Source organism: Saccopteryx leptura, chromosome 4 (genome assembly GCF_036850995.1).
Source record: "Saccopteryx leptura isolate mSacLep1 chromosome 4, mSacLep1_pri_phased_curated, whole genome shotgun sequence".
NCBI lineage: Eukaryota > Metazoa > Chordata > Mammalia > Chiroptera > Emballonuridae > Saccopteryx > Saccopteryx leptura.
This window is the reverse complement of record NC_089506.1, coordinates 101,037,251-101,050,680: the sequence shown is the minus strand read 5'-3', so window position 1 is coordinate 101,050,680 and position 13,430 is coordinate 101,037,251. Positions and strand designations below refer to the sequence as shown.

At 37.8% G+C, this 13,430-nt stretch overlaps 1 protein-coding gene across 5 annotated transcripts in view; it reads left to right on the top strand.

Annotated features, from left to right (window-relative positions):
• ENOX1 (ecto-NOX disulfide-thiol exchanger 1) overlaps positions 1–13,430 on the top strand; it is a 617,728-nt gene that overhangs the window by 347,994 nt on the left and 256,304 nt on the right. For 4 of the 5 annotated variants that reach the window (XM_066380846.1, XM_066380848.1, XM_066380845.1 and 1 more), the window contains one exon: positions 7,421–7,567. The exons of the other annotated variant lie outside the window; for it this stretch is intronic. In XM_066380846.1, the coding sequence (XP_066236943.1) occupies positions 7,480–7,567 (88 nt within the window). In that variant the 5' untranslated portion in view covers positions 7,421–7,479. The remainder of the gene's footprint in view (positions 1–7,420; positions 7,568–13,430) is intronic. 5 annotated transcript variants of the gene reach the window in all.

The following is a 13,430-nucleotide window of genomic DNA, read 5'->3' as shown; positions in this document are numbered from 1 at the left end:
TGTAGCATCTGCTTTAGATTGATTTTTGGTCCAAACTTCTGGAGCAATTAAGAAAGCAGTGAGTTGCTGTAAAGCTACGTTTGTAGAGTTCAACTTACTTTGTCTGATGTACCCTAGAAAATAACAGAATAAAATGATTTTGTCAATATTCAGCCTGAAAGTACTTGTTGGGTAGTTAGTAGTTGATCTAGGGTAATACCTAAAGTCCTCTGGATAAATAAACTAGAGTGAAGTACACAAGTACATATAATTTCGAAGTAAAATTTGTAAGACTGGGAATTGCAGCAAGGAGTCAAAAACTATAAAAAGATGAATGAAGAAACAAAGGAGGAGACACTGCTAAACTGGGAATGCCAATAGTCTGGGATGGAGGAGGAGCTGAGGTGTACTGAGAGAGGCTGCAGACTCACTCTCAGGACCTGGGAGGCTGCGGAGGGGTGGGAGGATGAGACTGGAAAAGGAGAGACAGGCTAAAAGTAGGTACAGAGTAGTGAGCATGAGTTAGTGGAACATAGTGTAGGGCAGGGGTCCCCAAACTACAACCCGCGGGCCACATGCGGCCCCCTGAGGCCATTTATCCAGCCCCCGCCACACTTCTTTCATTGGTGGTCAGTGAGAGGAGCATAGTTCCCATTGAAATACTAGTCAGTTTGTTGATTTAAATTTACTTGTTCTTTATTTTAAATATTGTATTTGTTCCCATTTTGTTTTTTTTACTTTAAAATAAGATATGTGCAGTGTGCATAGGGATTTGTTCATAGTTTTTTTTATAGTCTGGCCCTCCAACGGTCTGAGGGACAGTGAACTGGCCCTCTGTGTAAAAAGTTTGGGGACCCCTGGTGTAGAGAATAGTTACTATATGTCCTGTTCCTCTCCTTCCCTTACACTACCAGTACCAATTCCTCGACCCTGGTGGAGGTATGAGGGATGATCTTGGGCTACTCTGAACCCGAGATGCCCTGGATTCCAGGAAACTAGCCCTGTGGGAGAGAGGTGAAACTCAACAGAGTGAGGTAAGACCCTCCTAGATGGTTTCACACATAATTCCCAGGGCACTTGTAGCCAGGGACACTTATAGCCAGGGATGGGGTCTTTAGGCAGGAGTTTGAAGGATTCTTATCTAAAGAAATTGAATAGCCCAAAGAAATGACCTGATTGGCATTTGGAATCCCCATTAAAGTGGCTGGATGCTTCATCCAGTTATAGCACCCCTGACTCAGGGTTTCTAGTTAGTCTTGTTGGGACTGATGGTTCCTAAATATAAATTAATTTTATATTTTCTTTCTTTCTTTTTTTTTTTTTTGCAAGAGAGACTGAATTTTATATTTTCTTCTTATGTTTACATAGCCATATATTTAAGATATTTATATCTATAAAGAAATATAATATATATATTTATATTTGTTAAATATAAGTGAATAGTAAGAGGGTTACCAGATATTTGAATATAGTCCCCGGAATAAAATATAGAATAAAATATAAAGATCAAACAGAGAGAAAGGAATAGGGAGCTCAGAAAAAAAGCTCAAATAATTCAGGAAGCAAGAGAAAAGCTTTTAAAAACCTGTATCTTTAAAAAATATCTATTTATTTTATTAATTACATTTAATATTATTTTGCTTTAGTTTTAGGTGTACACCATAGTGGTTAGATGTTTACATATAGTTTACAAAGTGTTCCTCCGAATATTTCTAGTACCCACCTGGCACCATACACAGTTATTACAGTATTATTGACTATCTTTCCTATGCTGTACTTTACATCCCTAGGACTATTTTGTGATCACCAATTTGTACTTCTCAGTCCCTTCACCTTTATTGCCCAGCCCCCCAGCCTCCCATCTTCCTCAGCTTGTTCTCTGTATCTATGAGTCTGTTTCTGTTTTGTTTGTTCACTTATTTTGTTCTTTAGATCCATATGTAAGTGAAATCATATGATAGTTGTCTTTCTCTGCGACTTATTTCACTAAGTATAATACCCTTTAGATCCACCTATATTATGGAAAATGATAAGATTTCATTTTTTATGGGCAAGAAATATCCCATATGTACCACTTTTTCTTTATTTGTCTACTGATAGGCACTTGGGTTACTTTTATGTGTTGGCTATTGGTAAATAATGCTGCAGTGGACACAGTGGTACAAATATCTTTTCAAATTACTGTTTTATATTTTTTTCAGATACATACCTAGCAGTTGAATTGCTGAGTTGCTAGGTAGGTCTACTTCTATTGTTTTGAGGAACTTCCATACTGCTTTACATAGTGGCTATACCAATTTGCAGTCCCGCCAACAGTGCAAAGTCGTTCCCTTTTCTCAACATTCTCACCAACACTTGTTTGTTGATTACAACCATTCTGAAAGGTGTAAATTGATATCTCATGGTTTTAATTTGCATTTCTCTGATTATTAGTGATGTTAGGCATCTTTTCATGTGTCTATTGGCCATCTGCATGGCCTCTTTGGAGGAATGTCTATTCAGGTCCTCAGCCCATTTTTTTTTTTAATATTGATATTTAATTTTGAAGTTATAAATATATTGTAGTCTAAAGCAAATAATTATGTTACTGTTTCCAAGAATCAATATTTCAGCATAAGAAAAAGTAACTATAATTTTATTTTTTTATTAATTTTAGTGGGGTGACATTGATAGATCAGGGTACATATGTTCAGAGAAAACATCTCTAGGTTATTCTGACATTCGATTATGCTGCATTCCCATCACCCAAAGTCCAATTGTCTTCCATCACCTTATAACTGGGTTTTCTTTGTGCCCCTCCCCAACCCCTCCCTCTCCCCCCCATAACCACCACACTCTTGTCCATGTCTCTGAGTCTCATTTTTATGTCCCACCTATGTATGAAATCATATAGTTCTTAGTTTTTTTTCTGATTTACTTATTTCGCTCAGTATAATGTTATCAAGGTCCATCCATGTTGTTGTAAATGATCCGATGTCATCATTTCTTATGGCTGAGTAGTATTCTATAGTATATATGTACCAAAGCTTTTTAATCCACTCGTCCACTGACGGACACTTGGTCAGCCCATTTTTATTGAATTGTTTTTGTTTTGTATTTTGGTGGTGAGTTGTATAAGTTCTTTATAAATTTCGAATATTAACCCCTTATCAGATATGTACCAGTGGTGAATATTTTCTCACATTCAATCGATTGTCTTTTTATTTCATTGATGGTTTCCTTTGGCTTGAAAAAAACTCTTTATTTTAATGTAGTCCCAATAGTTTATTTTCCTTGCCTGGGGAGATATATCAGAAAAAATATTACTAAGAGCAGTTTCAGAGATTTTACTGCCTATGCTTTCTTCTAAGAGTTTCATCATTTCAGGTCTTATATTTAAATCTTTACCTCATTTTTAGTTTATTTTTGTAGATAGTGTAAGATGGTGGTCTGGTTTCATTTTTTGTGTTTGTGTCTAATTTTCCCAACCATTTATATTGAATACACTGTCTTTATCCCATTTTATATTATTGCCTCTTTTGTCATAAATTAATTGATCATATGGGCACAAGTTTATTTGGGAGCTCTCTATTCTGTTCCATTGATCTGTGAGTTTTTATGCAAGTACTATGCCGTGTTGGTGACTACAGGCTTCTATTTACTTTGGTATCAGGTAGTATGGTACCTTCATCTTTGTTCTTTCTCAAGATTGCTGTGGCTATTTAGGGCCTTTCATAGTTCCATATAAATTTTAGGATTATATGTTATAGTTTTGTGAAATATGCCATTGGTATTTGGTAGGTATTGCATTGATTCTATAGATTGATTTGGGTAATATGGACAAATTCACTGTGTTAATTCTTCCTATCCATGAACATGGTATATGTCTCCACTTTTTTGTATCTTCTTCAATTTTTTTCTTCGGTATCTTATAATTTTTTAAGTACAGATCTTTAACCTCCTTCATTAAATTTATTCCTAAGTATTTTATTTTTTGCTTTAATTTTAAATGGTATTGTTTTATAAATTTTTCTTTCTGATGGTTCACTATTGGTGTATAAAAATGAAACCAATTTCTGAATATTAACTTTGTATCCTGCTATTTTACTGAATTAATATACTCTAGTAGTTTTTTGTAGAATCTTAGGGTTCTCTATATACATTAACATGTCATCTGCAAATAATGACAGCTTTACCCCTTCCTTTCCAATTTGGATACCTTTTGTTTCCTTTTCTGATTTCTTTGGCTTGGTCTTCTATGTTGAATAAAAGTAATGAAAGTTAATAAACTGGGCTTGTTCCTGGTCTTAAGGAGAAAGCTTTTAACTTTTTCCCATTGAGCGTGATGTTTATCATATGTGGCATTTATTATGTTGAGGTATGTTCCTACCATTCCCACTTTTCTGAGAGTTTTTGTCATGAGGGGATGCTGGATTTTGTCAAATGATTTTTGTGCATCTATTGATATGATCATATGATTTTTATTTTCCATTTCTTATGTGATGTATCACATTAATTGATGTGTTGATATTGAACCAACCTTGAATCCCAGGAATAAATCCCACTTCAATATAGTTTATGATCTTTTAAATGTATTGCTGAATTTGGTTTGCCACTATTTTGTTGTAGATTTTTACATCCATGTTAATCAGAAATATTGTCTAATTTTCTTTTTTTGTAATGTGGTTTTTTGGGTTTGAGAGGGGGTTAGGAGTCAGGATAATGGTGGCCTTGTAAAATGAACTTGGTAACCTTTTTTTCTCTTGAATTTTTTGGAATCGTTTCAGAAGGATAGGTGTTAGTTCTTCTTTGAATATTTGGTAAATTTTACCTGTAAAACCATCTGGTCTAGGACTTTTGTTTGGTGGGAGTTTCTTTTATTACTGATTCTATTTTGTTGATAATAATATGTCTCTTCAGATTTTATGTTTCTTTTTGATTCAGTCTTGGAAGATTTTATATTTCTAGAAATTTATTCTTCCAAATTGTCCAATGTGAAGACATATAATTGTTTGTCGTATTTTTTTTTATAATCCTCTGTATTTCTGTGATGTCAGCTGTTACTTCTGTAGTGTCAGTTGTGAGTTGTCTTTCATTTCTGATTTTATTTACCTGGGCCCTCTCTCTTTTTTTCTTTATGAGTCTGATTAAAGGTTTATCAATCCAGCCCTGGCTGCATTGTTCAGTTTGATGGAGCATCATCCTGAAGTGTGGAGGTTGCTGGTTTGATCCCCAGCCAGGGCACATGCAGGAATAGATCGATTTTCCTGTCTCTCTCCCTCCCTCCTCCCTCCCTTCCTCTCTTACTAAAATCTTTAAATAAACTTAAAATGTTATCAGTCTTGTTTATCTTTTCAAGAAACCAGCTCTTGGTTTTATTGATCATTTGTATTGTTTTTGATCTTTATTATTTCTTTCCTTATTTTGTTGTTTTTTCTATTTTCCTTAGCTGTGAATTTAGATTGTTTACTTGATTTTTTTCTTAATTTTTGAGGTAGTTCTGTGAATTTTCCACTTAAGATTACTTTTGTTGTGGCCTATAGATTTTGGATTATTGTATTTTCATTGTCATTTTTCTCAAGGTAACTTTTGATTTTTTTTCCTTGGTCTCATTGTTAATCTTTTCATTGTAGTAGTATGTTATTTAGTTTTCATGTGTTTGTGTGTTTTTCAATGTTTTTCTTGTAACTGATTTTTAGTTTCATAACATGTTGTTGGAGAAGATGCTTGATATGGCTTCAGTGTTCTTAAATTTATTGAGACTTGCTTTGTGGCCTAAGATGAGGTCTATCCTTGTAAATGTTCCATGCACAGTTGAAAAAATGTATATTCTGCTTTGGGATAAAATGTTTAAAAATATCAATTAAATATATCTGGTCTACTGTGTTATATAAGCCCACTGTATCTTTTTTGACTGTCAGTCTAGATGATCTATCAATTGATGATAATGGGATATTAAAATTCTCTATTATTACTTTACTACTTTTCATCTCTTCCTTTATGTCCATCAATAGTTGCTGTATATATTTAGGTGCTCCTATGTTAGGTGCATAAATGTTTAAAAGATTTATATCTTCTTGTTGGATTGCTCCCTTTATCACTTATCTTTGTCTCTTATTATAGACTTTGTTGTTTTAAAGTTTGTTTTGTCTGATATTAATACTTCTACCCAACTGTTCTTTTGTTTTCATTTGAATGAAAATTTTTTTCATCTTTTTACTTTAGGTCTATGTGTCCTTCCATCTGAAATGGGTCTCTTGTAGGAAGCATATTCAGAGTCTTGTTTTCTTATTCATTCTGCTACATTTTGTCTTTTGATTGGAGAATTAATCCATTTCCATTTAAAGTGATTATTGATAGGTATGTAGTTATTGTCATTTTATTATTCATATTTATGTTCTTTTTTTCCCCTTCTTTTTTAAAGAAGTCCTTTGTCCTTTTAATGTTTCTTGTGATACTGGTTTGTTGGTGATGAACTCCTTTAGCTTTTTCTTGTTTATCTTTTCTACAGTTTCAAATATTAGCCTTGATGTGTACAGTAGTCTTGGCTGCAGGTCACTGCTTTTCATCACTTTGAATGTTTTGTGCCAATCTCTTTTGGCTTACAAAGTTTCTCTTGAGAAATCAGCTGAAAATCGTATGGGAGCTCACTTGTGGGTAACTGTCTTTCTCTTGCTGCTTTTCAGATTCTCTTTGTCTTTAACCTTTGCCTTTTTAATGATGATGTGTCTTGGTCCAAAATATATAATATCATTAGGAAGATGACAGAATTATGTACATGATATACAGAGGGAAGTGTAAAAAGAGGAATAATTAGATGATAAGAATTAGGTCTTGAAAATTGAACATAGTAAAAAAAAGAAAAGAAAAGAAAAAGCGTTGAAGGTGTAGAATGTAAAGTCAAGTAGACTTTCCAGAAAGTAGACTAACAGACCATGTTGTCCCATAGCGGTGGAGGGTAAAGGAGGTAAGAAATGTAGCAGATCAGTCCATGAGGTTCAGCATTTTACCGTAGGAGTTCTATAAATAGAAAACAAAAGAAAATAGTGGGGAGACAAGTATCAAACAATAATACAGAGAAAAGATTTCAAAATAGAATAACAGGAATTTACAGATATAAAGAGAAAAGAAATGCCCAGAATAATAGATAAAAAAGATTCTCATTAAGATTCTTTACTATGAGAATTCAGAACACCGTGGGTTTTTAAAAAAGATTCCAAAACCTTCCAGAGATATAAAACATGTCACATTTAAATGATCAGGAATACCCATGGCATCGGACTTAACTGCGACACTGGAAGCTGGAAACCAGTGAAGTATGCCTTCAATAGTATGAGGAAAATGACTTTTTTACTTGAAATTCAATAAGCTTAATTCTCAAATGTGTTTGAGTAGAATTAAGACATTTTCAGACACACAAGGAAGGTCTCAACAAATTTACCTCCCATGTACCTTTTCTCAGGAAGCTTCTAGAGAATGTGCTCTACAAAAATGAGGCTGTAAACCAAGAAAGAGGAAACCATGGGATCCAGGAAACGGGGGACCCAGCACAGGCGAGAGGCACAGGGATTTCGCAAGATGGTGTTAAAAAGAAGCCCCAGGACAACAGGTGGGCAGCTGGCCTGGGAAACTGCTAGATCAGATGGACTGAGTGGGAGGATCCTAGAGGGAAACATGGATGGGACAGATTGACTGATGGGGTTGATCACATATACAGTGGTTTTAATAGGGTTTTTGTAGTTCTTTTACATAGTGCAGGAACAGTGAATAATATATAAACACACAAAAAGGGTAGAAATAAAAGACAATATTAGGAAACACAAAATATTTAACAAGATAGGAAGTGTATTCTTAAACTGTGTTGCTCGACTATAACAATATTACATGTCACATTAATAAACATAGAATATAGTTTTAACCTCAAATTATTGCTTAACCTTCTGGAAATATGGGGGAAGAAAGCTTATTGGGAGGTGGTGATGGGGTAAGAATGCTACATTTTTCTCATTTTGCATAGTAGTAAGACATTAGATAATCTCTGAAAATGATAACTTAAGACATCACTATGCACACATTATTTAAATATATGAAATCTAGTATCACAATTAAAAGTTAAAGGTGGTTTCTTCTCCCGTTACGGGATTCAACCTGCTTGGAGGGAGAGGTAGATTGAAGATGCTGGTTAGTCTTTCTGCCCTGAGCAGTCACCTAGATCAGTGTTTTTTAACTGCCTGTCCACTAGAAATTTCAAGCGGGTCCGTGAAAGAATTAACTACCTTGATGCTGTTGTGGACGTTATAGACCCCATGATCTTTGTCGAATTTGCTTATACTTAGGGTGCTTTTTGCTGTAGTGGTCTCCAAAATAACTCTCCTATTTTCACCATTCCCCAAGTATGAAAAGGTTGAAAACCACTACCCTAGATTAACCAAACTGAGAACAACTATTGGGGCAAAAGTCACAACCATATAGGAGACTACCTATTCTGGCAAATACTTCTCATCATAGAAGCAAACAAAGTGGTTTTCTCTGAGAGTAGAAGGGAATGGGCAGGGACAGGTGGGCAGGTGTTTCCTGTTTGGGGATTATAGATCTTACAGTGCTGTTGCCCTTGGAATAAGTATTTAGTTGGTTTAAAATTTTTGCTGAAATTAGAAATAGACATTACAAAACCAAAGGACACAAATACTCCTTGAAAAGAAGGCAAAACCAAAAACAGAGGAAGAAGTTGATGGTGCTTTCCTTGATATCTTTGAGAACTTATCTCTGTATTCGTTATCTAACAAAGTAGGGGCCTCAGAACCCTCTGCCAGGCCCACTCTCACCAGCATCTACAGTCGTGGACCTCTGCTCCCCACATCCTGGGTCCAAACTCTGCTGGGCCACTTCATGTCCCGTGACAACACCTGTGTTTTCCCTCACCAGGCTTTGCTTACAGTGCAGCCGTTGCTTCCCTTCTGTTCACATAGCCACACATGCACACACACTCTCACACTCACACTCCCTCCCCTTTCAAGGGCCCCTTGTTCCACCACCATCCACACCTGGTCATATCTCCGCTCAGATGGGTCACAGCATTCTCCCCTTTCTTTTATCTCCTATTGTATTGCCCTTGCATTACTTAACCACACACAGCCTTGAATCACAGTTGATTTTTAACTTGTTCTTTGTTAAGAGCCTAGAAGGTGACATGGGCAGGAACCATATACTTGTTTCTCCTATGGAGAACCTGGCAGAGTACTGACATATTCCAGATATTGTCTCAGATAATAATTGAATGAATAAATAATCTTTCATTAAATGTGAAATCTGTTCAGTCATATGGCCTGGTGTTAAACATCTGTAGCCATGTAAATAAGTAGAACCAGAGGTAAGGATTTTTTGTTTTGTTTGTTTTAAGGTAGCTAAGTGCTTTCTCCAAAGGGTAAAGATCATGCTCACAGCCCAGAGGGTCAAGTGCCTTAGGATGACTGAATGAATGAATTTGTAAAAAATAAAATTATTATTATTATTTTCATAGAACAGTTCTGGAGGCTACCAAACCTAACAGTAGTTTCCCCTGAGCAGCAGAACTAGGAGTACATGGGTGAAGGTTTGACTTTTAGTGAATATGTCACCAAGTACAAGTATCGCTTTTTATTTTTATTTATTTATTTATTTATTTATTTATTTATTTATTTATTTTTACAGAGACAGAGAGTGAGTCAGAGAGAGGGATAGACAGGGGCAGACAGACAGGAATAGAGAGAAGAGAAGCATCAATCATTAGTTTTTCGTTGCATATTGCGACTCCTTAGTTGTTCATTGACTGCCCTCTCATATGTGCCTTGACCGTGGGCCTTCAGCAGACTGAGTAACCCCTTGCTCAAGCCAGTGACATTGGGTCCTAGCTGGTGAGCCTTGCTCAAGCCAGATGAGCCCACACTCAAGCCGGCAACCTTGGGGTCTCGAACCTGGGTCCTTCCTCATCCCAGTCCGACACTCTATCCACTGCGCCACCAGGCTGTATCGCTTTTTAAATAAAAACACTAGCTTAACCCTTTGAGTAGTGAGTTTTTTTCATGTTTGCTGACCCCTGGGAGTGAGTTGTTGTTTTTTCTTTCCAAAATAAAATTAGTTCCAGTTCCAGTTTTATTAACCTAAAATCATGTTTGTTTGATAACCAATTTATGGAAACAAGAAGAACATACATTTTCTTTTTTTTAAATGTTGCTTTATACGTTTTTAAAATAAAAATTTTTGTTATCTCATGCAATTCTAACATACTTCCAGCTCAAAGTTTAAAGACATACATGTACGATTGTACTCGGGGTGGTCAGGAGGCACATGGACGTTTGTCCTACTCAGAGGGTTAATCCTACCTGACGTGGTTCTCGGATGGCTATGTTATCTAGTCAGCGTCTCAAGGCCATGGACTTCATAGTTTCTGAAGCCTTTACCCGCAGAGACTTTACTTTGCTATCACAGGCAGACGTCTGTAGTTATGCTGTGGGGAGGGGGATGGTTTAGGTAGATACAGTTATATCTCCTAACTTTTCGGTAAATATCCTGGGGCAGGTTACCTGACCACCCTGCATCTCAGTTCCCTTCCCTGTAAAATTGGGATAATTTTTTCTATGAACAAAGGGTATTGTCCAAGCAAAACATCTGTGTATTCAGTGTCTAGCAGTATCTGATTCAAAGCAAGGTTCCCTTTTTTTCCTACAGAAGGTGACTTAGATAGAAGACTCTTAGTAATATATTCTTGGCTCCAGCTACTCCAGGTGTGGCCCCAGTATCCCCAAGGAGTTTATTAGAAATGTAGCCTCAACCCTCACTAGATCTAATGGATCAGAATCTGGACTTGAACAGAACACCCAGGTGATTCCTATGCAGCAAAGTCTAAGCAGCTCTGTTTCTTTGCTTCATGTAGTAGTGTTTCAGACAGGCTTATGTAAACCATGCATTTAAGTTCTGTGTTTTATGATACTTTGACATCTTAGGGCCTTGCAGACCCCAGGGGGAGGCAATGTCTTTCCCAGGGTACCCTAACTCCTAGAGACAGCAAACAGCCTGCCCAGGAGCACACCTTTGATATGCAAACCAACCCATCCTGAGTCCCTTCCCCACCAGCTTCATTTTGTCAGGTTCCTGCAGTCCAGATACTGTCATCCTTCCCTAACTCACTTGAGGCCAATTACTGGACAATCAGGAATCACCCCAGTACCAGAACCCACGGAAATTATTTAAACTCTCTAATCCTACGCCTTCTTATGCTGCCTTGGTTTGATTTTCCCCTGGAAACCACACTAAAGGTTTGTTTGTTTTTTTATTTTAATGGGGTGACATTGATAAATCAGGGTACATATGTTCAGAGAAAATATCTCTAGATTATTTTGACATTTGATTATGTTGCATACCCCTCACCCAAAATCAAATTGTCTTCTGTCACCTTCTATCTGGTTTTCTTTGTGCCCCTCCCCTCCCCCCACCCCTAGTTACCATCACATTCTTGTCCATGTCTCTGAGTCTCATTTTTATGTCCCATCTATGTATGGAATCATATAGTTCTTAGTTTTTTCTGATTTACTTATTTCACTCAGTATAATGTTATCAAGGTCCATCCATGTTGTTGTAAATGATCCAATGTCATCATTTCTTATGGCTGAGTAGTATTCCATAGTGTATATGTACCAAAGCTTTTTAATCCACTCGTCCACTGATGGACACTTGGGCTGTTTCCAGATCTTCATTCACTATTGTGAACAATGCTGCCATAAAAGGAGAAATGCACACACTAAAGGGTTTTGCGCAAGTTTTCCCTGCACTTCCTCTGCTCCTGCCCTACCTGGTGCCCCGCCCTGGGGTCCTGAGAGGCTCAGTGTTGCCCAGCGTGGCTCAGCATGGCCCAGCCAGGCTTAGCGTGGTATTGAAGGCCCCTCCTCATGGGAACTGTAAGTAGCAAACTGTCTTTTCAGTGGCAAGAATTCCTTCATCTTTTGGCCTCACCATAGCTGGATAAAACCAAATCCCAGGCACATTTTGAAACAAGGTTGCCCTTTTAAACTTTTTTCCTAGTTCAAGCCTCCTGCTCCCCACCCCCTTTAACTTGCTGACTTAAGTTTCATTTGAAGAAGTGTGAGGGTGCCCAGCAGGGCCAGATGTCCTGGTGTGGCATGACTAACAGGCTGAAACGTAGGAGGATACTTAAGCTACCTCATCAGCCTAAACTTACTTTTAAATAAAGATGATCAAGGATAACCACAAACAAGGCTGTAAATCTGCTTAATATAGTATGACTACTTTGAATACCAATAATTCTCCATAAGCACAAGCTTTGAACACTTCAGAAACTGCTATTAGAAATGATTAAGACCTCCAAGGTAATAGAAGCGTTTGAATGGAAACATAAATTTATTTGTAGTATTCTGAGGTGTTGAGGAAACAAATGAAAACCTGCCATCCACATCCGTTCATTCTTTCCCCTGTGGCTTCTCAATATGGTATACATGTTTTAGGTAGGTGTAACTCCTGCCAGGAAGCAGCTATGATGTCACCATGCATTTACATTACCTCTTATTTCTTCTGTATTGAAAAGATTCATGAAATATGGAAGTGAGCTAACTGAAGCTGAGGTTAATAAAAGTAGGTGTTTAAAGAATGTTAAAGGGTCCCTGGCCAGTGGCTCAGTAGATAAGAGTGTCAGCCCAGCATATGGACATCCTGGGTTCAATTCCCAGTCAGGGCACACAGAAGTGACCATTTACTTTTAACCCCATTTCTCTTTTGTCCCCCTTCTCCTCCCATAGCCAGTGACTCAATTGGTTCGAATGTGGCCCCGGGCTCCAAAGATAGCTTGTTTGGTCCAAATGCATCAGCCTCAGCCTCTAAAAATAGCTCAGTACTCAAGCATCAGCCCCATATGGGGGTTGCTGGGTAGATCCTAGTTGGGACACATGTGGGAGTCTGTCTATCTCCCTTCTTTTCTCCAAAAAAAAAAATTAAAAGAATATTAAAGGTACTTTTCTCCCTATGACTCAAAGGGGAAAAAATATAATAAGCAGTATCTAATTTAGAAATATTCCATATTTGTTAGCTAAGAACAGAAGATAGCAATTTTACAGTAACATTTCCCTTATAAGAGTTTCATGGCCCTGGCCGGTTGGCTCAGTGGTAGAGCGTCGGCCTGGCGTGCAGGGGTCCCGGGTTCGATTCCTGGCCAGGGCACACAGGAGAAGCACCCATCTGCTTCTCCACCCTTCCCCCTCTCCTTCCTCTCTGTCTCTCTCTTCCCCTCCCACAGCCAAAGGCTCCATTGGAGCAAAGATGGCCCGGGTGCTGGGGATGGCTCCTTGGCCTCTGCCCCAGGTGCTAGAGTGGCTCTGGTCACGACAGAGCGACGCCCCAGAGGGGCAGAGCATCGCCCCCTGGTGGGCAGAGCGGTTGCCCCTGGTGGGCGTGCCGGGTGGATCCCGGTCGGGCGCTTGCGGGAG